The 26,815-nt window shown below is 34.8% G+C and overlaps 2 protein-coding genes across 2 annotated transcripts; one reads left to right on the top strand and one right to left on the bottom strand.

Annotated features, from left to right (window-relative positions):
* Positions 1-466: 466 nt before the first annotated feature.
* Positions 467-10,164, bottom strand: LOC129894577 (sec-independent protein translocase protein TATB, chloroplastic). The gene is made up of 8 exons (XM_055970275.1): positions 9,885-10,164; positions 9,658-9,779; positions 7,818-7,877; positions 7,577-7,724; positions 2,108-2,251; positions 1,580-1,705; positions 807-923; positions 467-724 (listed from the first exon to the last, which is right to left on the bottom strand). Exons 1-8 carry the CDS (start codon positions 10,162-10,164, stop codon positions 663-665), a joined length of 1,059 nt encoding a protein of 352 aa, XP_055826250.1. The 3' UTR covers positions 467-662.
* An 11,010-nt stretch (positions 10,165-21,174) lies between these two features.
* On the top strand, positions 21,175-26,399 carry LOC129894449 (uncharacterized). The gene is made up of 2 exons (XM_055970156.1): positions 21,175-21,540; positions 24,766-26,399. Exons 1-2 carry the CDS (start codon positions 21,448-21,450, stop codon positions 26,089-26,091), a joined length of 1,419 nt encoding a protein of 472 aa, XP_055826131.1. The 5' UTR covers positions 21,175-21,447; the 3' UTR covers positions 26,092-26,399.
* Positions 26,400-26,815: the final 416 nt, after the last annotated feature.

Here is a 26,815-nt window from a genome sequence, read left to right as displayed (position 1 = left end):
AACGAATTAGTACATCATTAGAGAATTAGCACTGTTAACATAGAACTTACTCTTAAGTGAGATGCAATATGAACTCTCAGTTAAAGATGATTACTAAAGAATAAGTTAAATAGCTAATCTTATTGCTTTTAATGTTCAATTGTTAGTTTTAATTCTTTGTTGGACAACAGCAAATAGAGATTGTGATTAAACAAACTGATTTATTCAGTAAAAAAAATCACTCAAAATAATTTAAACCCAACAGGCCATAGTTCATGTTACATCAAATTTAACAAAATATAAAATAGTATAAAAAAAATTCCCTGAGTTTGTTGGAGGTACCTCTACCCTTTTTTCTTCTTGGAAGAGGACCAAAGAACAATACAAACCAAATTTTATTTTGTGCCTCACAACGTCCACTAATATGTGGGGAAAAAAATCTCACACGACTTGTGTCAGTTGTGTATAATATGGGAGAGTGTTAGTGTTGACATAATTAGTATCATGTGTGAGATTTTAAATTTAATTTATACAATACAATGTAGGAGGACTAATTAAGTACAACACTCTTCCAATGGCTCTAATGTACAAAATTGTTTCTCCGGGCAGAACATTCCATGTTAATCAAGCATTTTAAGAATAATACTACAATATTCAATGAACAAGCCTATACCATTACTTCCCTATGTCTCACTTTCGGGCTTCATGGAAGAAGAGATCATCGAGGCAGCTTCTTCCGGAGCTTCTGGGGTATAATGCAGTTACGATAAACATCAGAACAGAGGGAGAGAGAGGGAGAGAGATTATTGTGTGCACACATTACTAACCTTGCGACTGGCTTTGGGAATTTGAGGGGTTTTGCTGGGGAGAAGACATCTCATTCTGCTGAGCTACCTTTGAAAGATCTTCAGTTGAGTATGCTCCATCTGCCGAAGAAGCACTATCTGCTATTTCAGAAACAATACCAGTTAGTTCGCTATGGATAAAGAAAACAACCAATCGGGTCGAAAAGTTTGGAAGTGCCTCCTGTGAATACAACGTCATATCAGCTCTAGTTGCACAACACAACTAGTATAAATGTTAATAAAGAAATAGACCTTGAGTCTAACTCAACCTCAAAAGTTAGCTAATGAGGGAGGATTCCCCAGACCAAATAAAGAGTCCATGTTCCCATCCCATCCCACGAATGATGTGGGACTCCAATCCCCCCCCCCCCCCTCCACGCCCAGGACCGGAATGAGCCTGACTCTGATACCATAGTAAAGAAATGAGCCTTGAGCCTAAATCAACTTCAATTGTTAGTTCATGAGGGGAAGATTGCCCAAAACCATATAAGGATTCCGTGTTCCCATCCCACAAATGAAATGGAATTCCAACAAATGTACCCTGCTTCACAACAGAATATTAACAGTAAAAGAGAAAAGAATTCAAGCAGTGGATCTCTTATTGTACTAACAAGGCAATAGGTATCCAAATAGAAATAGAGCACTTCTGGGCAGCTCCAGCAGGAGCACAGCAGAGCGACCAGGTTTCGTGACTTCATCAATTTAAGAGATGGCTCATAGCAAAGGGGAGTTTTCTATGTGCACATATTACTAACCTTGCGACGGGCTTTGGGCATTGAAGGGGACTTGCTCAGGAGTAGATGTCTCATTCTGCTGCTGAGCAGCTGCTTTTAGCTGTTCCTCACTGATCTTCAAGTACTCTTCAGTTGAGTATGCTCTATCTGAGGAAGAAGTATCTGCTACTTCAGAAGCATTAACACCAATTAGTTCCTTAAGGTTGGATGAAACAACAATTGGATCAAAAAGTTCTAAAATGCACCCCATGAATAAATGAGTCTAACAGCTCGAGTGGGTCTGCGGAGAACACCTAGTAGAAATATACCCTGTTTCATACCAGAAAATTAATGGTAAAGGAGAAAAGAACTCAAGAAATGGATTGCTTATTGTGCTAACGAGAGCAACAAATATTCAAATAGAAGTAGAGCACTTTTGTGCAGTCTTGTCATTAGGAGCTAAGAATAACCAGGCATCTGGAGTTCAACAATTTAAGAGATGGACAATGGCTGCTACAGTATAAACCTAAAGGAACGGTGTTCTGATCTTTATTTCATATATCTACTTACCTTGTGACACGGTTTGGGATTCAGACCGACTTTCAAGTAAGGCTGCAAGGTCTTTCTCAGCTTGTTTTTCAGCCTCAGCGATTCTCATCATCCTTTCCAAGTCGTCTTCACCTGTGGAAGCTATCTTTGGTGATGGAGAACCATCTGCCATTCATGTAAGAGTTACATAATGAAATTCTTTTCAGGATATGTAACAAACACAAATGAGCATGGAAAACTGATTTGCTTCTTCAATGATATAACGCCAAAAATAATAATTGCAGAAGACAACTATGGGTAATAGTAGGTAAAAGTGGTCCAAGATAAGGACCAAAATCCCACCTGCAATCTTGCAATAGTGGATATTCTGCAGATACTAAGCAGCAACAACCATTGATTGAAAGGTTGGATAATATGAATGAAAGATACGGAATAAAATGTTCTAGCAATTTTGGGTCTTCAGCTAACCGAGAAGCAATGAGCATTGCTTATGACGTAGAAATGCCAACAAGAATGCAAGGTTGTCCTTCCTCCAGTAAAAGATGTAACACATTTCTTCAGCAAAAACATGTTTCATGCTAGTCATGTGTGCTCTAAACAACTAAAATTTCCTCCAAATTTAATTTCCTCCTAGAGAGCCTTCTTCACAAAGGAAAATAGCTAGTTTTCACACGATGCTACGGAATCCTTTGGGATTAGCTTTTACTTCAGATAATTCACAAACGCCAAACAGTTCGGAGCACCTCTGATTGCAGTCAGTGAAAGTTTTCAAGTGTCCTTTTTTAAAAATAAAAATCCATTTAAGTGTTCATATAAAGTTAGAAGAACTAAACTTGAATCGTCGAAAGGTAATGTGTGGAATGAGCAAAAAGTTTCCATGAACTCTTCATGTACCCCTTAACGTTTTATACATGTACATGAAAAACCCAACTTATGTCCCTTTCATACACACGTTCTCTGAACAAAATTTCTTTAAATCCAAGTAGCTATTCCACAAAGTGCAAATGAATGTAAAAGTAAGATTCACACGAAGGATTGAAAATTCAAGGAGTCAAAAGCATGTCCACCTTGTCAATATTCTATGGTCTATGTTAAATGTGGGTCCAAATATGAACCATAATGAGAGACCTCTATCATCCTCTGCCAGGCCTGTCAAAGTGTTAAGCTCACAAGCAGGGGCGGAACTACAGGGGTGCGAGAGGTGGCAACCGAACCCCCTTCGTCGGAAAATTGCACTATATATATACTGCGATTTTTTTTATTCATGTACAAATATTATTTTTGCATCCCCTTAACAAATGGAGATTGTGGATTAGTGGATAAGGTGCCTGTGATTGAGCCTGTGGTCGTGGGTTCGATTCTCGACAATGACACATATTTTTACTTTTTTCATCCAGTCCCTTATTTTTTAATTTTCTTGAACCCCCTTATCAAATATTCTGGTTCCGCCCCTGCTCACAAGTCTCATGTCAGAGTGTGGCCAAAAGAGCCTGAGATGTCGCACATAACTACTGTTAACAGTATAAGTAGCATGCCTGAATTTAACTGGGTTTTGCATTGGTGGAGAACCTGGGTCAGAATAAAGAGGGTTTCAAGTTGTAAGATATCTAATGAAACTGTCACTGGAATTTTGATCTGATTCAAAGAGACAGATCAGACGGCTGGGTGAAAGACATAAACAGGCTAATGGTATCCTATATGATTAAGGAGAAGAAGGTCCATCTCCAATGGAAAATCAAATAATGAAAGAAAAAAAGAGCAAAATGATACTGGGAAATTTCATTGTCAAATGTTCTTTCAGAATAGAAGCTCCTAAATTCAACAACCCAAGAAAGAAATAGAAGTGCAGTCTTTGAATTTATATAAAAGGCAAACAACCACTCATCATGCACCTAGGTTAAATTGACTTAGCTCTTGCTTTTCAATTTCAATTTGGCCTTTTAGAGATCTTTCAATCCTACAGTTTTGTTGACTAAACTACACTGAAAGACACTACTGAGCAACATCCAACAGCTCCAGTCCTTCTGGTTTGCACTAAAGTGGCTTAAGTAGCCCTCGAGGAGTCCGTTTATTCTCTCCGTCAGCTGGTATAATCAAATGGTACTTCCCTTTCGAAAGAAGATGATGACTCCAACCAGCACACCTACAGTGATCACAACAAGTTCTAACGGAGCTCTTCACATTCTCTTCAATAGTGAAAAGAGAAAGAAGAATACCTCTATTCTTATGAACCAAAAATGTCGACCAAATTGGCATTCCACTCAACTCGACCTAAAGGAAGAGAAAGGGCCATCAGCTAACAGGTTTTTTCGAACCTAGGGATTGAATACGGAGCTTGGCTGCCCTGGGGAAGATCCATCCTTTCTTACCACCAACCTATGTGGGCCGGCAGGAGTGCGATAGGCCAACCGTTTAAAGTGCTCGATAGAGCCAAAGATTCCCCCCCACTGATCGGAGTACGCCGATTACCCCCCGAACCGTCTATCTCCTTTTTTTGGGGTCCCCATGAACCGCTTTTTAGTATTCGTGTTCACCTTCGCTCCGGGGCCCTTAGTTGAATACCGATCAAAATTGTTTGCAATTTTGAGACTTTTCCAATATAGAATTATTCGTTATGTTAAATACCCCGAAAAGCTGAAACCTCGGTCTAAAGCTTCTAGAGCACCGGTTTCAAAGAGGATGCTAAGTTTCTCGAAGAAAGGTGGCCATGCTTTGTGTGCATAAAGGCTTCACAAATGTGGTGATTGAAACTGATTCAACCATTGCTAGACTGATCTACGAGCCATACCCAGCGGAATACATATTGCCCAAATGGAACCTAAAAGATGGGATGGGTGATCCATAAGATCATTTGGCGAGGTTCAGCCCTCAGCGTGGGGATCTTTCTGGAAATAAAATCTGGTTTTGTTGAGGAACGCGCTATTCCTTTCCTCCACCGATAAAGGTTCATCCCGAGTCACAAGAGCAATCTCTTTTTTTATTTTATTCTTTTTTCTTTTCATTATGGTAATGCAATGCAAGAGGTCAAAAATCTAGTTGTTTCTGATGATGAAGCTAAATGCCCTCAAATCCACGTACGAAACCGTGCTGGTACCGTACCATTGAAGAGGGAAATCCCGCCCCCTGATCATGCCGCTCCACCTGACTTGGACCTGTTATTTAAGAAGATGTGTGCAGAATACAGCAGGTGTGTCCATGAAAACGGGAGGGCATTACCCCGGAATGGACCATGCCTGACCTTGTTCGGACAGTGCTTGGGGATGAGGCGAAAAGTCTTTGGATGAATGAATTTAGGTATCGAAGTTTGACTGTTTGACACTATCTTTCGATGGCGCTATCACTTTGGAGCGATTACCTAGTAGAAAAGATTGAAAAACAATCACAAACCTCGCCTAACACCGAAAGAGATAGACTAGAAACGACATCTGTTGTGTCCATGACACCAAAGGGATATTAAATGAATGGAATTGGGATATGGAAAGAGTAGAATTCATTCGAGAGAGCTTGGTGGTCTTAAGAATGATTCGGGTGGGGGATTCTCTTAAGAATAAAGAATTCGAATAGAATCTAGTTCATGTTCATGGTCTAGTAGGTGTACTAGTAAGGCAGCGAGATACTGAGTTTAGCATCGACAAGGCAAGTAGTGGATCTTTATTATCGAATGATATGGGAGACAGTCAAAGCATCAGCCCTTGACCTTTCGATTGAGGGTATTCAGCAGTGGGCCTGCCTTAAGGTAGGAGGTGATTGAAAAAGGGGAAACCGGTCACCTTACATAGCCATAATAGTCCGTTTTTTCGAAGTAGCTGAACAATGGAATCGGCTGGTATAGAATCAACTGGAGAAATGAAAACTTCTTTTAAGAAGCTTCGACCAATGTATCTTCCACATCTCCAATACATACCTCTTGAAAAGGGTATGAATTGGAAACCTACCTGGAAAAGTACTCCATTACTCGACAACTTTGTCCGCCGGTTTCAATATTCGCTTAACATGGTGTAACAATGTTCACTTTGGGTCAAACCTGCATGGTTTTCTCCTAAAGGCCTCACAACATTAAGAGTACCCCTACACCTTATATTTAGCTTCTATTTATCACTTTCCAATAAGCGACTTTGTTCCTCAATTACAAGCTAACCTAGAGCTTCGTTGTGTGCCACCTAAATCATCTAAGCATTTATCGCCACCAAAACCGACTAGTGTTTCTCTTTGTGATGGTTAAGGTCTTGGTAAGATTGGAGAGTTTACAAAACCATCAAGAAGGTCTGGGAAATGATTCCTCCAGTCATCTTTTGAGTTGTGTGGAACGAAAGAAACCGTAGGTGTTTTGATGGGATATCAACTCCTACTCAAGCTCTGAAAGCTAGTGTTTAGTTGTTTTGTTTAGCTGGAATTTTTTTACTCCTGTTAATAGCATGGACAGTTTTTTGGACTTTGTTAGCTCCATGGTACTGGTATAGGTTTTTTGTAATAGGGGCTAACAGGTTATTTTTTGCTTCAAAAGCCTACTGGCTTCTGCTTTTGTAATTTGGCACCTTCCAGTTGCCATATATCAATGACAACATCTTACTTCATCTAAAAAAAAAAGGTCTTGGCAAGATTGGTTGTGGGTTATGATTGACATTCGCTTGTATAGGAATAGGAGAATAGTAAGTACTATCTAAAATTTCTTTGGCAATAAGAGTGCAACCAACAATAGCGCAATTGTCTTTTTGAAAAGTTCAACAAGAAACTTTCTAGAACTCTCAATACATTATACATCAACCCTATGAAATATAGTTTCCACAAGATCAGACCACTTCTGCACACAAATTTTACCAGGGAAAGATGACGATCAAATCTTGCAACTCTACTGGTTAACTCCCAGCCAATGCTTAACAACACATGTCTCACTCACAAAATGAACTTCAGAATTACATGGGATAATAAAAGGAACAATTACAGTTAATTTTTTTTTCTACCTCACTTGGTAGAATAAAGACATATAATCTTCAGGACAAATTCAAAAATTAAGAAACCTCTCTTTAAGCAAGACATCTACTCTAGCACACTGAAACAACCCAGAAGACAAGAGGGAGTTGCTCGGATGTTAAGCACCCCTCACCTCCAAGGTTCAAGTCACCAAGTGAGCAAAAAAGGTCGGAGTTCCCTAGGGAGGGGGAAAAAGGAAAGAAACAACCCAGAAACCTTGACGTGTTTTAAACCTACATATTAGTGGTAGTTTGCTTTCTTTCCCCATGCAAATTGTAAACTGCACTTTTTACCACAGTGCCAATTGAACACCTCTCAAACTAAAGTAAAAAAAAAATGCACAACACCAATAGTTCTTTACTATGATAAGTGCACTCATATGCTTTGGTACTTTCTATCAGGCATCATTATAACCTCTGAAACATTCATAGAAGTACTGTTTGAAGTTAATGCATAAAAAAAAACATACTACTAATAGGAAACACAAATGGCATAAATATAAAAGGTGTGATGACTCACTGGGATCAGCCACCGGCATTGAATCTTTAGAGCTGCTATCTGATGAAGGGCTCATTGTGCTAGAATTTCTTGTGTCTTGGACTGAACCTTTAATGTCATCAAGGCCAATCTCTCGTTCAAGTGTGCTCTTGAACTCCCTTGAAACATCCTTCATGCAAAAGACAAGAACGCCATGAGAATCAAAACCTGCTTGTAGAATAAAGGAAACAAAGAAACTTAGACAAATGTCACACGGACCTACCTGAAGTTCTCTGATAGTAGGTTGAAATTCACGCAAAGTTTTTCCCAGGTTACGAGCAACCTGACATGCAGAAAATCTCACACTGTAAGATGATAAGTCAAAGTTTATGTTGTCATTAGATGTTAGAGTTAAATGAGACATGCTAGGCTCTCCAACTGAGAAAACAACTGGTAGTACAACCAAGGTACTGATAGTACGACCAAGGTTAACATTTACATTGGTATACTTGAACCCAACTGAAGGGTTAAAGTTTACAACTTCAAAATCCTCAAACTTAAGCTGCACAACCAGAGTAGAAAGCATCAGTAGAATGTGATATTTGCAGCGAAAATTGGACCAACAAAAGAGAGGCACGTGGCGTTCTTACAAACATGCATGTGTCTGCCTCATGACCTCACAAGAGGCAGTTATAGGTTATAGTCTATACTGCTAGTTTGTGCGGCCAGCCGTCCAATCATTAACTAGTAGTCTAGTACCATCCAAGGGATTTCAGAGACTGCTACCAGTCAGAAGGTGCTGCATCAGAATCCATTTTACCCAGCATGCCTAAGGAGTGGCACCAATTTCTAAAAAATTGTGGCTTGACAACACATTTTCTATAACCCAACCCTTTATCACTATTAGTCTTAGCCATGCTCCAGCTTTACCACAAAGAACTTCATCTCATCTAGTTGGATAACATAAATTGACTAGAGAGCCATGCCCGCACCTAGGTTACATAAAAAGCTAGCCTTCAGAATCCTAAAGGTAAAATGCTTGGACATTTATAGCAATTGTTTGTACTAGCACAAAACCTCATCATGAAATGCCCATAAACCTCTCGTGAGTCGTGACGGAGGTAGTATATTTTCCTAATTTTCTGACTATTAACATTAGTTCTTTTAGCCCCCACAGAAATTCCACCCTAGCCCAGTAAACATCTGGCATATCTCTTCACCTGTAGCAATCATTGTCCCCAAGGGGCTAGTGCTTCACAGAACCTATATGCATCAAGATCTTAGGTGCACCCACCGCTGCAAGACTTCAATTACCCATCTTAGTTTCGATGCTAGACCACCCCTCCTAATCATAAGCACATGAAAGATCATTTGGCTAATATCCAAGCACAAATGAACAATTTTATAGGCAGTTGCAATTTCAGAGAATGTTTTTAACTACCAAGGAAGGTGCCCTCTCCCCCCCCCCCCCCCCTTCCCCCAACCACTCCCTCCAAAGCTAACAGACTTCCTCCTCTCTTTTTAGGATGATATGTTTTACCTCTCTTAAACATTACAGTCATCCCCCACCCCACCCCACACCCAAAAAATATATATTTAGTCAACACGTTCTTGCGGCAGAATAAGATGATTCAAAATCCATTTGAAGTATTTCTAATCCTTACACAAAGAGCTAGAATTTGAAGCTCACTCTAGTTAAAATGTTAAATGCATCTACAACTATCTCGTGAATTTGAAGACACAACTTTCAAATTGACTAAATCAAAGGAGCCTGAGAATTTTGCAAGTAAGCAATCCAAGTAGAAGCTGATAGACATTGTTTATCTTACATCTAATTAGCTTTGCAACATATCAGTGGTAGGGATCATCTGCTCAGTTGCAATTACATTCTGAGTCCCTGGGAGCTCAACAGAAAGTTATTGAAGGATACAGTTTACTCATTTTTCATGTTATCACATTGCCTGAGAGTTGAGGTTGTAAACTCTCTGCTTTCAATAATTCGGTTGGCAAGAAAACAGAACATTTTTCTCCTGACTAATACTGTAATCTATGAGAAGAATAGAGTTGACTTAGGACTAATAGAAAAATGTTGTCAATAATGTACAAGGAAGAAGACAACATACCTCAGCAAGACCCTTTGGGCCAAAAACTAGCAAAGCGACAACCCCAATCACTAGTGCCTCAGGTGCACCAACTCCAAATAGAGATGCATATACACCTTTTCCTTTGAGTTTTCTACTTCTTCCTATAAACCAACCAAATCACTTCAAGAATCAACAAATATGAAGAATAGGCATTTGGCTAACCATGAAAACAGGTGAATTAGAAAAGCCGCAGAAAAGAGAAGTACCAATTTGTACCGAATATTGAGATTTGGAAATGCTGAGGTGCTTCAGTCCATTACAAGAAGAGAAAGAAGCGAGACCTGAGTAAGGAATCCACTTCAAGAACTGAACTTTGGGGTTTTGGGAAAGTGAAATGGAAGAAAATGAAAGGGCAGTCACAGAGAGCCTTCTACTAACTAGTGAAGAAGAAGAAGAAGAAGAAGAGATTGCAGAAGCCATGAGGGAAGTGGCGGTCATTGAATCTAACTCAGCTACAGCTACAGCACTACAACAGGCTACATTCATTTTGCTTTCTTCTATACTGGTGTTGGAGATATATTGGTCCTCCTAATGTGCCAAAAATAATGGACCCAGATTTTAATTTGGGCCACAAGGCCCCAATTTCTTCTTCTTAACAAACTGTTCTCCATTTTGGTATCATTTCAATTTGTGAATGCAGTATAGATACTTCTGTGGATTAATATGATTTTGTTATAATAGGGGAGAATTGTAATGTGATAAATTGATAAAATAAGCCTATAGGAAACTTATTCCATCCAATTCCAGACGTATTTCATTGTTCCATTTGTTATGAAGCTTTCTAACATAAGATAAATGTGAATGAAAAATAAAATAAAATAAAAAAGATAAATGTGAATGAAGACACTTGAGACTTTGTTTCGTAGAAATTCCTAACTCCTACGCGGTTGCACGAGTAGAGAAAAATAAATTATTGTAATGTATAAATGAATATTATATATATAGTGATACATTATATATATACGGTTATACGCTATTTAAATAATATTGATACATTATATATACATGCAACCACTTTAACTGGAATTTTAAAGTGAAAATTACCTAATTACACATAAACATTCCTACCATAAATATTAATTCACTCTATAGTTTGAAATAATTATATACTGTCGTGCTAATTAATAATTTCATACCAGATTTAAAGTCGATACACCACTCTTTCAGATTTCAAATTAGATAATTGTATCAAAGATACTAGATACATGTATCTATGATACACGATACATTCTGAGGCGAACGTGAGAGTCCGCGTATCCCAGATACATGTAAATCACACTAGATACATGTATCTTTGATACTAGATATATTCTGAAATACAGATACATAGGGAGAGAAACAAGAGAAAGAGGGAGAGAGGCGAGTGAGAGAGTTAGTATATCCCAGATACATGTGAATCATGCTTGGACACAATGTATTTGGAACAAGTTACACCTAATTTGACCTGCATGTATCCAAAATACATGTATATGAATATGCTAGATACATGTAACTGACAAAGTAAATGTGACATGGAAGGTAATTTTAAAAACTAAAATAAAAACACTTAATTAATCCCTAAACTAATGAAAATGATACATCTATATGTATGTGTTAGATACATGTAACTGACAAAGTAAATGTAATATGGAAGGTAATTTTGAAAACTTAAATAAAGACACTTAGTTAATTCCTAAACTAATGATATTTGTGTTGTTTGCTAAAAAAAATAAGGGATAAATAGCCACATGGTCATTCAGTAAAAGTAATTATCAAAAAAATGGTCATTTGGTGTATAAGCATGTATAGTCAGTGTATTTCATGTATAGTCAAGGTATAATCAATTTTTGAGTGTATCATAATGTATATTCAGTGTACAGCTCATGTATAAATAATCTATATTGTATAGTCATTGTATATTTTCTATGATTTTGGCTATTTTTTATGTAAATAAAATATGACTATATTTGTTATAAATTAATTTGTTTATTGTATATGTTTGAAATTGTCTCAAAAAATAATGGGCATTCGTATAAGGAAAATTTACATAAACATACTACATTAAGAAAATATTTACCATTTATAGCAATAATATTTTTTTTCAGAACACTTATAATATAATTTTAATACATATTAGCGATAATAATTTATAAAACTCATATAATACAAGTTTTATTCATGGATAATATATTTATCACATACTTTAATACACTTATAATACATTGTGTCAATTTTTTACCAAACAAGTATAATATATTTTAAAACACTTATAATATATTTGTATTGCATGCATAATTCAATTTTAATACATGACAGATATATCATAATATTGCTATATATTGCTATAAATAATAATAAATAAAAAATATCGTTAAAATCAATAATTATTTATTAAAAAACGTTTTTCCTAGTAATTTTTCCTTCGTATAATTACGTAAGAAGCCCAATTACATACCCATTTCATACCATGGACACGATCTTTTTTTTGCAACTCAAGTGGAAATAAAATATGGTAAAGTGTTCTAATTTAGTTTCATACACATACATCTAATTTATTAAATATTTATTATTTTTCACCAATATAACTATTATATAACCCTTTACGCTAAAATTTAGATAAGTTGAAAGAAATTACTATTACTTACCCATCCACTTGAATTTATCTTAATACTTCATAGAACACTGGTCATCACTCCAAGTTGGTGAGATTTAGAATCAAAGCATGTGACACCAGCTATATATATAAAATACTTATTCAAATGAAACTAATAATGTTAGAATATATGAAAATATATTCTGACAGATTGTAACAGATGAGGTTAATGAAATAAATATCTATATATTAGGAACTAAATATATACAATCTATTACAATCAGAATATATTTTCATATATTCCAATAAATAAGGCATTATACATCTTAGCTATTGGGGAAAACTTGATACACGTTCAACCGTTTAATTTTCTATTGCTATGCCTTAAATAAATTGGCCATTTGATTAATGAAATTAAACTATGCAATAAGTATTGAAATTGTCAAAGTAAATCTTAAATGATTAAGAGCCCTTTTGGATTGAACGAATTTAACTAAGTACACTTTCTAAGTATTGGAACTTAATTTATATTAGATAAAAAAAATTGTATTCGTGATAACAAAAAAAATAATAATATACATAATTGTTAAGCAAAAGCAATAAGTTGAATAACTCCAACTTAATTAGCGTGTCGTCAATTTTTATAAAGTGTTGTTGAAATGTGTTAATCTATCTAATATGTTTTCATATTTATATTCATATTTCAAGATATATTAAACTCTTATATTTTTGTCGAGCCGGAGATGGTGTATTATTGGTACTTTTTTAATCAAACAAATCGTCGATATAAATATAATTTAATCTTTGTTGAATATTGAAGCATGTATAACTCATTAATTAATTGAAACGAGTCTAGCGATCTGATGATTGATACAATGGATTTTTGAAAAAATAGACCTTGATTAGATCTCAATACTCAATCCAAAAAACAAAAAGTAGCTCATAAGGTGAGGTGCTCGATACTTGATAAGAGACCAAACGTATATGCACAACTATTGTGGGAACTCAACATCAAAATGCATTGATGGAACTATGTATAATTAAGTTGTTGTAATGCAAGTTCCAATTATGTAAGGAAACTAATTGCTTATGTTAAAAATAAAAGAGTTTGCCAGAGATGGCATTGAAAATAAGATGCAATATATGCTTAGAATGAGCCAAGACAACTAGCTAGACTTTAAGGTACAATGCATCTAAACCATCAATGAGTGTTAGAGCAAATAAAGAAAAGCATGACATTCAAAATATCTTAACTGTTGACAGAGAAGACGGGATAGTGATTTGCTATATGGTACTTATATCATATATATGTGATGGTTTTTGGTAGGGATACCTTTGCTCCTTTTGTAACCCTCATAAAAAAAATTAAAATAAAACAAATTAGATGTTGAGTTTAATTCAATTTCAAAAGACTAACTTATAATGTGTGAGTTATTCAAGATGATAAGAGGAGATCAGACCAAGTATTTCATCCATACACGACGTGAGACTACTGACACACTACTTAACAATGGGTCAAAATCGACGGACAAGGTCGATTTTTTAAGGAAAATTGACGCCCGTGGACTCTAAATTGTAGATTTTGCCTTCATCGCTTTCGTGAAATCGATGAACAGGGTCGATTTTTCAGAAATATACGTAACAATGTAGCTACTTGGAATCAGAAACATGTATTATATATGACTTTAGACAATTTTATCACTCGATCACACATGCTCTTTGATAAAATATTTCTATCGTTTTTATTTATACTCTTCAACTGCAATTTTGCAATTCAAAAATTGACGGACGGACGTCTTTTTTTATTAAAAATAACTATTTTTTAAAATTTAAAAAAAAAAGAAACAACAAACAAGATTAGTTTTTCCTCAATTTTTTGGACTGATCCAGTCCATCGATTTTTCATTAATTTTAACAGTGACATCTCTATACGCCAAAAATTGAATATCTGAAGCGTGGACAACATAACATGAGAGGTCCAACATCGGATAAGCCAATAATTGAGATGGTTCTGTCGATGATATCATGAAGAAATTGACATTGAGTGGCCTAATTCAAACCGTTAAAAGATAGTTCATAAGGTAAAATTTGGCAAAATCATTCATAATATACTTAAATCGTTTTCAAATATATATATCCTCTTTAATTAAAATATCTTGTTAAACATGGAGAGGCTCCACACGCTTATAACTATGTCTTCAACATTATGAAGATGACTAATCGAACTAATGATGATAGACAAGTAGCAACAAATAAAATTGCTCTAAAGAAATAGAGATCATGACGTTGAACTTCACATGATCAATGTTAGCAAGTAACTACAACTAAAATGTACAATAAAACGCAACGGTTGAATGTAGCTTATGTCATAATGTATATAGGTGACTGCTGCTTAGTACTCTCATTCTATAAAGAAATATAATTGGAATCTAACTCAATTTCAAAAATAAGCTCATGAGGTGATCAAAATTATCCAAAAACATATAAAAAGATCAAATCTCATTCCACAAACAATGTGGGACAAACTTAACATACCCTGCATGCTCGGGCATGTCTAGTGGAGCATGTACAACATAACATAGAGATCCAATACTAAGTAAATCAAGAATCGCAAGGAGACCAGGGGCGTATCCAGGGGGACTTCTGTGGGTTCACGTGAACCCATGATCTACTCCCTAAATTATATATTGTAGTGTTATATTTTTCTTTAAAATACTTAAAAGTAAGATATGTGAACCTATGTTCAAAGTATCATATCATTCGCTGATGATTGGTGCACCTCTCTAAGTGGGATTAGAAATTTAAATCTTATATCTATGTCGTTTTTTCTTTCTAAAATTGAGTTACACTTCTCCAAGTGGTTGGTTATCAGTAACACCTTTGGCATTTCAATTAATTATTCTTCTGTCTTTTGCTTTAGTCTTTCAAAATTTTCAAGTGTGTCACATTGGAAATTAAATCTTTTTTAGCACTTATTCATTTATATATATATAATTAAACAAAATGGTATGTTAAAATTTAAAACTAGTAGTAGTATATATTTTGGACCTATAATTTTAAAAATTTAACGGTTTAGTGTTAATAACCTAAAGATCAACCGGCTATATTTTAGATCCATCTTTTCGTAATAGTGCATTCATCTTCTTAAAATCCTGAATACGCCTCTATTAGGAGATCAAACCCCATCCCACAACTACTATATATGGGACAAACTCAACATGTATACATATAATGTACTAGTCTGCAATTACTTTCCACACATTACTGGATATAGTAACTTTATAATTATTGACTTGAAACACTGAACTCTTTTATATTGATAGAATCATATGCATGTACTCTAATGCATTTGATGCATGCTTGCATGTATGAGATTCAAGTAGAAGACAATTTGAAGAAGAAATTAAAAGTGGGATGAATGAGGACAAACACAAAAGGTAATGGCAAATTGTTAACAAATGTTTTAAAAGAGATAAACGATGAATTGTAGATAGTAGTAGAAATGTACACGAAAGGAGTTTAATTGGGGGGATCTAACGTCCACCTACTTGGAGCATGTGATATGTTGGGCTAAACTTTATTATTGTTGTAGGACCATTTACCCATACTCTCTCAAATCCCCCCACCCCCACACCACTTCAAACCATTCCCACACACAAGAAGCTTTTAATCAATAATAGAGCTTTTTTTACATATTTGATTGCTCGATTAAAATAAATTAGTCAATATATATAAAATATATATATTATAAAAATGATCGCAGGTTCAAGTCCTGTTATATTCTAACCTATCTTATACTTTACTATAAATAAGGATGTATAGTAATTTTAAAGATGATTATTTGACCTTTCGACTCGCTTCAACGATTTAGGTGACTAGAATATATTTAATAATAGTAATAACGGACGACTAGTAGAAATCTCCATCATGATAAAAATACTTAAGACATGATAGGCTAGTTTTTCTTGAGGAAATATGGAGTCCCAAAATTTCAATTGGTGGTGGCACGTCTTCTTCACTTGTTGTCATGGACCCCCCTGGCTATTTCTCTATTAATTCTATAGCCTTTTTCATCACTTTAGCTTTTAACCATCAAATTTAGGTCACGCAACTACTTTTAATTAGGTCCTCCTTGAAATCTTCAGCATCCTTTCTTTTCACGTTAGGGTAGGGGCAAATCCATGTTTCCATACCACTTGACGTCCAAGTCAATATATAAAAAAATTCTTTGAATCTAAGTTATCTAATATATCATTATGAGGGGAAAAAAATTATACTATCAAATTATTTAAAGATTATTCGTATGTAAGCTTTTTAAAAATATGAGATTTATAATTTTAAAATTAGATAAATATTTTTTTAACTTCCGGTTAAGGTTATATGAAGGTGCAAAAATAATAATTTAAAACTCATAAATCTTACTATAAAATAAAATAGATTAAAGTTATATTCACCATAATATAACAATTTGCTTGCACTATCAGTGAACTTAATGCCGACTTATGAACCACCATAGGATCGGAGGTAAGGTTTATGTCCCCCTCCTTGTATTTTATTTTGATTATTTATGGTAAGGCTTGGGGGTGCTGCTCAACCCCTGACTGTGCACGAGAGGTGGGAGCCTCGTGTAGGGTCTGTTCCCAAAAAAAAAAAAAAAAAAAAAAAATTATTATAATGGGTTAGTTATTGTTTAAGCTATCAACCAATATATATATAAATCTTTCAGTAAAATCATACTGCCCCGTTCATTTTTAGTTGTTACGTTTAGATTTTCAAGTGTTAATTTGATTAATTTTTAAAACTAAATTAAATTACATTAATTTAATATCTTAAAATAAAAATTTAGATATTCAAAAACTATATGAAAAATACAATAAATTATAATTTTTTTCATATCAAAATCATGAAAATATACATTTTAAAATGTTAGTCAAAGTTCATATCGTTTTACTTAAAAAAAACTATGAAGTAAAATGGTAACAGTGGGAGTATAACTTTTACAAAATCGATGTATATAATTTGAACTCTATAAGTCATTTACTTTAACATCAACATCTACTTATATATTAGTGTGAGTGTGTTCTGTGTAATGGTAAAATCGGAATTTTCACTAAAAAAAAATAATATATGAAGAAATAAATACACCAAAAAAAATTAAAAAGTTTAACATTATATATATATATATATAATAATTTTTAATCATACATAAATAATAAAAAAAATTATTAAAAAAAATTCGGATAAAATCCCTCAATCCTACCAAACTTCACCGATAATTATTGTTGATGTTGAAATGGATTCACACTTCGTAATTTCCCATGTTTGATGTTTTTGCCTAATTCTTTTTTGTCTATGTTAATTAACAATCATTATCTTCATCATTAAACAAAAAAGTTAATGGTTAAACATGTAAGGATTACATGAAAAGGTAAATGGCTGAAAAGGCTATAACTATAAAGCTAACTTCTTCTATGGAAAAAAGGTTAAATGTAAAAGTTAAGCAATATAAAACTTTTTTTATTATTAATTAAGTAGTTTTTGCTTTCAACGTTTCATGTCAAAGAAAGAAGACAAAGAGCCTGTTTGGATGGACTTTAAGTTGATCAAAACCACTTTAAAACCCCTTTTTAGCTTTTGGACGTGTTTGTCTAATGCTAACTTTAAGTCATAAAGTTCTTAAAGTCAGTCAAAAATGAAAAGTTAGAATTCCTAACTTTTTTCTCTAAGTGCTTAAAGTCATTTTCTTTGATCATAAAAATTACTTTTATATCCCTTATATTTTAACTAAATTCTCAAACTACCATTTTTATTCTTTTAACCCTAAAATTCACATTATTTTCCTCATTTAAGCACTTTTATCCAAACACTCAACTGCTTATTTATAAAAATAACTTTCAGCACTTCAAAGTTCTAAAAACACTTATACATAAAAGTTACTTTTTTTAAGCCCATCCAAACGGGCGTAAATTGGCATTATTTTTGCGGGAAAAAAGAATAAGTTGGAGAAATTATTTAGTTTAGATGGATCAATAATGATTGTGATAAAGTGATAAGTACTCCTTCATTCTTAATCAAGAGATCTTGTATTCGAATTTCCTTTGATACGGAATTACTTTTGTTAGGCATCACTTTATTTTTTAATATGAAATTTTTCGACGCAAGTATAAATTTAATCGAATTTCAAATATGAATATCGAAAAGAAAAAGTTTAGAAGGAAAAAAAAAGAAAAAAGAGGAGGGTCATTGTCTTAAACAGGAAGAGGCAAGCACACGAGGGCCTCGAAAAAGCACCAAAACTGAAAAAACAACAAAAGATGGGTGGTTCCCCGCACGTGTATTAGCTTCTCGTTATAATGCTCCCCTTTTTTTCTGTTCGTTTTGTTTTTAAAATTATAATCTCATGTTTGAGTGAAACGATAGTGTAATTTATTTATTTTTATATTTTTACTTTAAATAATTTAAATTTTGGAAATAATATCATTTTTTTCTTAATTAAGAAATAAAAAATTTGATTATAAATTATGATTCATAGTTTTATAAACATTGTATATCTATCTCATTCTAGAAGAAAAAAAGTAAAAAATTGATATGGAATTTATATTAAACAAGTTAACCCACATGCTTCGAACTCCTTTTTTTTCCCCCATAATATACCAGGAGTAATAATGTAATTTTGTAATAGCACTTGATATATGCTAGTGGTGGCTAATGGTTGAGTATTTTATTACTACTTAACTAATCAGGCATCTTAAAGGGAACAATTCAATATCTATAACATTACAAAATAGAATATCAATTTATCGAATCTTTATATTCAAGTATTCCCTTTTTTGTAACTCCTTTAATTGCTAGAGTATATGAAATGAAAGAAAGGAAAAAGCTAATCAAGCAAGTAAAATTAAATAAAGGGCTTACAATCCTTTTTTGGCTCATATATTCATGGAGATATTCCAAAAGTGAGTTGGCAAAAACATAGTCCTAGTTTGTTGTTGTCCTGATTTCAAATAATAATTATCTTAATTTTTTTTAATTTAAAAATTATAAAATTAAATTAACTTTTTTTTAAATCTTTAATACATAAAATAGGCAAAATTCCCTCTTGATTAATGCTTTTTTAAAAGAGGTGAAAAATACGATAAATAATTTAAGACGAAAAAAGAAAAAAGAAAAAAGGCATGATACATATTTATATCCTGAATTTGGATGCGTACAAATAAATATTTAAATTAGGCGAAATCCATCTGTGGCCCCCTAAAGTTGGCATCAACTTTCACTTAGACACCTCAACTAAGCTTTGTTCATTTTAGACACCTCAAGTAAGGCTCTGATGTGTCATTTTGACATTTTGTGCTGACTTGGCACATTGCGTGTGCTGCACCCATTTTAAGCGCATGAAAAATATTTTTTTCTTTAAAAATATTTTTTTTTTGTTGTTGTTGTTCTTCTTCATTTCTGCCATCATTTCTTCTTTGCGTATTCTTCTTTTACAAATCTCTTTTACAAAATACATTTTTTCTCCATTTTCTTCAACACCCATTTGCCCAAAATCCATAAATTCCCCTCCCCCGATCTCTCCAGACGATTCAAGAATCGTTGATAGACTTGTTCACATATTCACTAAGCCTCTTGATTCATCAAAAAGCCAAGAACTTGATGAATTGGGTTCAAAGATTACTACTTTTATTGTTGAAGTTGTTCTTAGAAATCTGAGAAATTGGAGAATAACCCATTTATTTTTTAATTGGACTTCAAATTTTGTTGTGGGTTCTTTAAGGTTTGAATTCTTTAACAATTTCAAAGAAAATAATTTTAGATTTGTATTAATCTTGCTGGAAAAAATGGAGGTTCGTCGATTTTTTTGATCCAATTTGATATATATTTTTGTTTGGCATTATAGCTCAATTTTTTCCTCTTTAGATGATATGAATATCGTTGGGTGAGTGTTGGAGGAGAAGAACATTTGGTGGGGTGGGGGAGGGGTTGGGGTGGGTGGGGTTGGAGAAGATGACGGCGGGGTGGGTGGATGGGGTTAATAGTTGTTAATTTTTATTTTTTTAAAAAAATATTATTTGGATAAAAAAAATGTCACGTGTCATCAAATTATTGGTCATTTTTTTCTATTCAAAAGTCATTATTTGATAATTATTTTTGATATATATATATGCCACGTGTCTTTATTTAATTTGCTGTTTTTGACACGTCAGGCGAGTGCATTACACATATTTAATATATTTTGGTGATTGTCAAAAAAGTGTCAAAATGACACATCGGAGCCTTACTTGAGGTGTCTAAAATGAACAAAGCCTAATTGAAATGTCTAAGTGAAAGTTGCTGCCAACTTTAGGAGGTCACCGATGAATTTCGCCTTTAAATTATCATAAAATTAAGTAAGTAGACACATGTCCTTCTACATGACAAATCACGTGCGATGCACATATCCTACATAACAAACTATCACGTGTCACATGAGATTTGTCATGTAATACATATGTGTCTACTTGTTCAATTTTATGATAACTTAGATGCCCCAAAGTTAAAAAATATTGTAAGATCAAATTAAATGACACGTTTATATATGATACAGAGAAAAAATAGATAGCAAACAACTCGGAGATCACGACAGTCACGTGATCCGAGTGAAAAACCTCACGCGGTGGCACAATGGGCATACTCTTCTGTCACCCAAAACAACATCCCCTTCCTTAAATGCGCATCCCTGGCGTCAGTTTTGCCATTAATAGCCAAACTTATCTATCTTGCGCCGCTTACAGAAAAATAAAAATGGCACCTCATTAAATTCAACCATAACCCAAGGTCATTTCCGTCATTCCGACTCTTCACTAATAATTCCAACATTATCCACACCCACCCCTCCGCCCATCTTATGCGTTAATATAATACCACAAATGTTTGCTTTAATGTTATTTTTGACCCCACTTTCCCTACATAATTACAAAATAACAGCTAGAGAGAGAGACGCTACTCTGTTTTTTCTTTCTTCTAATTAACTTTTCCTCTTTCCTTCTTAATAAATCGCTGTCTTTTCTCGATTATTGTGTTTGTTCTTCTTCGAATGTCTCCCAATTTTCTTTCTTAATTAATTTCCGGCCGTTCAGTTACCGGAAAATCCATCATTCTTCTCCGGCGAACTGAATTTGTAATTTTTTTTGTAGTTTTTTTTTTTCAAGGATTAAAGCATGAGTAGCGTACAGAATACTGTAGATACTGTAAATGCTGCCGCTTCGGCTATAGTTAATGCAGAGAGTAGAGTTCAACCGTCTACAGTTCAGGTATATATATATAATTATGTACTCTGTTTGTTCCATACTATGTACTGTAACTTGTAATTATTGCTTCTCCATGATAAAAGTTTTAAAAAGTTGAGTAAACAGTATTCATGATTTTTATGTTACTTTTTATCCTTATTTTTTTTGTTTTGTTTATAATGATTTGATGCAAATTTCATGTTTTTGTGAAGTTAAAGGTAAAAGCTTTGAGTTTTATTTTTCTTTTGTGTTTGAGATCCTTTTGTGGATTGGATTGGAAATTTGGTTGATCGTTGAGTTTCGGTGGTGTCACATTTGTCAGCTAAGATGATCCGAAATCATCAAACAAAGGGGGAAAAAAGGAACAGATCGAAGCTGATCATGAATGACACCAAATTATAGTTGTGCACTATGATATAAGATTTTTGGGGGAGATGGAAAGATCGTTTCCCGGTGATTAGATATGTAAAATTCAGTCCATTGTGGATTCTGAAGTACTGGAGGATTTAAAAAGCTAGTCACAAAAACATGGAGGATTTCTATTTGTTGAAGGTGATTAGAGGATAGACAAACATGTGGAGGGAAAAGCTAGAGAAATTTGGATTGCATAAGGGGAGTTCTGCTGCGATCCTCAGTCTTTTAGGGAGTTGATTTCTCATATGGTTAATCAACCAATAGTTATTATTTCAAAAAGTCTCTTGCTTTGTTGAAAAAAAATTGAAATCCAGAAGAAAGATGAGTTGCTGAGATAATAGTTATTAGTTGAATGATCATTGAGAAAACCCAGTTTTTATGATGTGGATTGGGTAAGATTAAGAAGTACTATTCTCACCTTTTTATCTAGGATCAATTGGTAGGTCGTGTAGAGAAGGGTGAAGACTTTTGCAGCATCTGGGTCCAGTTTTGGGGTCTCCTTTTTCTCTATCTTGAAAATCGTTCAACTTTTTAAGCAATAAGCAGTTCTCTTTTCTCCTCCGTGATTCTTGGTTCATCATCTATTATGTGACCATCTGTAGCGCTGGATCATGTGATACAGATCAAAGTCAACAAGGGGAGAAGTGACATGAAAAACATTGCATCCAACTGAAACAGCATATTTTGAAATCTGGCTTTCATAGGAGAACTGTTTGGAGAAAAGAGAATTCTCTTTGATTCCGCATATGTTTAACAAGACCTAATGCCCTTTGAAAATAAGTCTCTGATTTGAATGTTTTGATTAGTAATCTGATAAAAAAATCATGTCTCTTAGCTATGTCTGTAAAATAGGAGGAAGATTGAGGACTGATGAATTAATTGATCTGCTTTGTCTGCATCACTAGGTTTAATACAATGTTTCGGAAATAGTGAATGGAGCCAGTTTCATTACATTCTATTGCATTAAAATGGTTTACTGTGATTCTTTTGTAAAGTTTCAATTGAATATATATCTTCATACTTGTAGGTATTGATTTTCTACTCCCTCTTTCTGATATGTACCCCGGCTTTTGGGATTAGAAACGGCCAATAGAAAAATGAGAGTTTGTTATGAAATTTCTGGAAGCTGTGAGACTAAATGATGGGTTAATGGAGGTCGGAGCATAGTAGTTGTGATCGAGTCAGTGGAGAGAAGTAGTAGATTAGGATTTTTCCTTGGAACTAAACTACTTTGATAATAATTGGTTATTGTCTTGAAGCCACATTTATATTTTGAATCAGTGCTGAAACATTGACTGATCTTCTTCTATCATGTGGGTGTTAGTATTCCCTGTGTTTGTGCATTTAGGCAGCTTTTCAGCTGAGAAATTGGTGCTCCTCTTTTCCTTCAAGAATTCTTTGTACGGCTAAGGGTCTCTATGCTGCTAGAAAATTGAAACTGAAGTACCAGCAACAGTATAGAGTGACTTATCCTTCTACATTAAAAAAAAAAAAAACGAGGCTCCATCATTGTGAAAATGGTTGCACTTAAGTTGTGGTATACAATATTCAACGTGCATAGTGTTTTTGAGAAGGACGATTACCTCTGCACCCTAGCTTGTTTGAGCTATGAGAACTAGAAGTAATCACTGACGCCATTCCTGATGTCCAAAGGACGTATTTCTTTGGGAATACTGGTTTTACCAATTTACATATATGAAATTGCCAAAAAGTCAGAAGAGAATGTTGATAGTCAGGAAAATTTGTAACTGACCAGTTCTGGGACACCTATAGATTGTAGCCAGTTATTACCATCTTTAACAAGCCTTTTTGGCATATATATTAATGCTGACTAGAATAGTTCAGAGACGAAGTAAGACTCCCAGATATTCAGAGAAAGCAAGCATTGCTCGAGGCACAGGAGGAATCGCTCCAAGTCCGATGGACGAAATAAATGTTGGTCATGGTTAGGGTATACAAGGCTAAAGCAGCAAAGCTAAATGTGTGGTCTGAATTTAGCTTCATGTAATAAACTACCAAAAAGGAATTCTAAATAATCAGATCATCTTCTGGGAATCTGGGAGTTGGTAGGTTTTATACATGATCAAAAACTAATTTATGCAGCCAAGAATGCTGAATAAGTGGAAGTAAAACGTTTTCTTTCTTTCGGTAATTCTTTTATTGAATTCAAGTATTTGCTAGTGTAGGAACTTGGTACTACAAGAGATTTAATCAGTGTCAACTTGGTCAGTACTTGAGCTCCTTTCACATGCCCTTATAATTGACATGTTTAAACAGTGAATATTTCAAAAGAAAATATGGTACTAGTTTTCTCTCTAAACTTTGCTTGATGTAGACAATTAAGATATGTAAGAAGACTTTAAACTTGAGCATGATAGGATTATGCTAACAAATTCAAGACACAATTAAGACAAGTAAGAAGACTTTAAACTTGAAGTCTGTTAATATTGCAGCTTCTTGTGCTGGCTTATGATTTAAATGTAGCATACAACAACATTATTGAGATGTTTGACTTATTAAGTGTTGAAGTTTCAAGATGATTTAACTAGCAGGAATTTATGTGCTTGTAATAACATTGAGTACTAGAGTTTTCTACAGATTGGAGTCTGCTTGTCTTTTTCCTTTGAAGATTGAACAATGTGAAATCTATAGAACTTCAAGTTTGAAATTCTACTTGTATTTTCTTCCCTTGCCTTCTCATTTTGGTTTAACTAACATGGATTTTACTGTGCATGTTATAATGCTGAGTCTTACAGTTGTCTAAACGTGTAAAATTGTGCTCATAATTCTCCTTTGAAGGTTTATTATTCACAAACTTTAACTTTTTGGTTCCAGAAGAGAAGATGGGGAAGCTGCTGGAGTCTATACTGGTGTTTTGGTTCTCACAAGCACAGCAAAAGAATTGGTCATGCTGTCCTTGTTCCTGAACCTGCAGCACCTGGACCTGCTGTTCCAGTTACTGAAAATCCAAACCACTCAGCCACCATTGTAATTCCCTTTATAGCTCCTCCCTCTTCTCCTGCATCCTTTCTTCCGTCTGATCCTCCTTCTGCTACCCAGTCACCCGCAGGATTACTCTCTCTCAAATCCCTCTCTATCGGTGCATATTCTCCCGGTGGGACTGCGTCTATTTTTGCAATTGGTCCCTATGCTCATGAAACACAGTTAGTTTCCCCACCTGTTTTCTCTACCTTCACTACTGAACCATCTACTGCTAATTTTACTCCCCCACCTGAGCCGGTGCATATGACAACTCCACCTTCACCAGAAGTGCCTTTTGCGCAGCTTTTGACATCATCACTGGCCTGCAACAGAAGATATGGTGGGTCCAATTATAAGTTCCCGTTGTCCCAGTATGAGTTTGTGCCTTATCAAGATCCAGGAAGTCCGGGTAGTAATCTAATATCTCCAGGTTCAGTAGTATCAAATTCTGGCACCTCATCACCTTTCCCTGGAAAATGCCCTATAATTGAGTTCCGTAAGGGGGAGCCTCCAAAATTTCTTGGTTATGAACATTTCTATACTCGCAAATGGGGTTCAAGGGTTGGCTCAGGATCATTGACTCCAAGCGGCTGGGGCTCTAGGCTGGGTTCTGGAACTCTGACCCCTAACGGTGGGATTTCAAGGCTAGGTTCTGGTACTGTGACTCCAAATGGCGGGGAACCTCCTTCCCGAGATAATTACCTTTTGGAGAACCAAATCTCTGAGGTAGCATCTCTTGCCAATTCTGATAATGGATCTGAAATTGAGGAAGGTGTAATTGATCACAGAGTTTCATTTGAATTAACTGGAGAAGATGTCCTGAGTTGTAGAGAAAAGGAGCCCGTCATGTCACATTCGCAACAGACTCTGCCAATGGATGTCTCCAATTTGTTAGCCAATGAAATGAAAAGTGGTAGCTCTATGGTCGAAGAAAAAACATATGGATCGCCCAGGAAAGCTTCAGAAAATGGGGAAGATCAATGTCATCGAAAGCACCGGAATATTACCTTTGGCTCAAGCAAAGATTTTGATTTTGACAATGTGAAAATAGAAGTCTTGGAGAAGGACAGTAGTATTGACTGTGAGTGGTGGACAAGTGACAAGGCTGCTGGGAAGAAGGAATCAGGTATTCAAAACAACTGGACTTTCTTTCCTGTGTTGCAGCCAGGAGTCAGCTAATGCTTGAGACTAAAGGTTTTATGTTGGAAATCAATGTTAAACACACCGAAGTTTACTGTTTCTGGTAATATAAGCAAGGTGGTAATGCAATTTTGAGGCACAGAATTCTAATTGCAGCAAACTTAGCTCTAAAACTGAAGAGTTGGACAGACTTGTTACAGTAATTGGTGTTGTTTAATTTGGTCCTCAGATAGTCAGTCACCTGAAAATATTCCTTTGAATAAAGGACTTTTGTATACACAATAGAATATGTTTGTAAAAGAGATGTAAATGATTATTATTCCTTAAAAAATAGAATTTTCAATTCCAATTGCTTATGGTATCAAAGTAGTTATGTAAAGATTGGTGGTAATCTATTCCTTCTTTGGTCCTCTCCTTTGCATGACCAAAGTCGTCATGTCATTTATACAGCCTCAGAACACCTTGGAATCTCTCTGAACACCTTCAACCCCTTATCCATTCTCCAAGCCTCCGCGGCCCAAGTAGTAACCATGTCTAGTGATCCTACCCAACTAGCAAATTTCCCCACAAGACAAGTCTTCAGAAAATATCGTCTTTTCTGAGTATGTTCATTCCAGAGCTTGAATTTGGGTTCTTTTCTGCTTTGATTCCATGTCGAGGCTTGGCCAAGCTAAAGCATATTTGTAAGATGCCTCTTTGAGTTTCTTCGCTTCAAGAGAGAAGTAGGAGCTCTCTCTCTAACAGGAGGTCACATTTACATATA

This window comes from Solanum dulcamara, chromosome 7 (assembly GCF_947179165.1).
Source record: "Solanum dulcamara chromosome 7, daSolDulc1.2, whole genome shotgun sequence".
Classification (NCBI taxonomy): domain Eukaryota; kingdom Viridiplantae; phylum Streptophyta; class Magnoliopsida; order Solanales; family Solanaceae; genus Solanum; species Solanum dulcamara.
The sequence above is the reverse complement of the archived record's forward strand: the minus strand, read 5'-3'. Positions and strand labels throughout refer to the sequence as shown.

Coding starts and splice junctions, on each gene's coding strand:
- LOC129894449 (XM_055970156.1), top strand. CDS start 21,448: ATGAGTAGCGTACAGAATACTGTAGATACTGTAAATGCTGCCGCTTCG. Junction 21,541..24,765: donor TTCAACCGTCTACAGTTCAG/GTATATATATAT, acceptor TTTTGGTTCCAG/AAGAGAAGATGGGGAAGCTG.
- LOC129894577 (XM_055970275.1), bottom strand. CDS start 10,164: ATGAATGTAGCCTGTTGTAGTGCTGTAGCTGTAGCTGAGTTAGATTCA. Junction 7,878..9,657: donor GCCCAAAGGGTCTTGCTGAG/GTATGTTGTCTT, acceptor TCTGCATGTCAG/GTTGCTCGTAACCTGGGAAA. Junction 2,252..7,576: donor AATGCCGGTGGCTGATCCCA/GTGAGTCATCAC, acceptor CATGAATGGCAG/ATGGTTCTCCATCACCAAAG.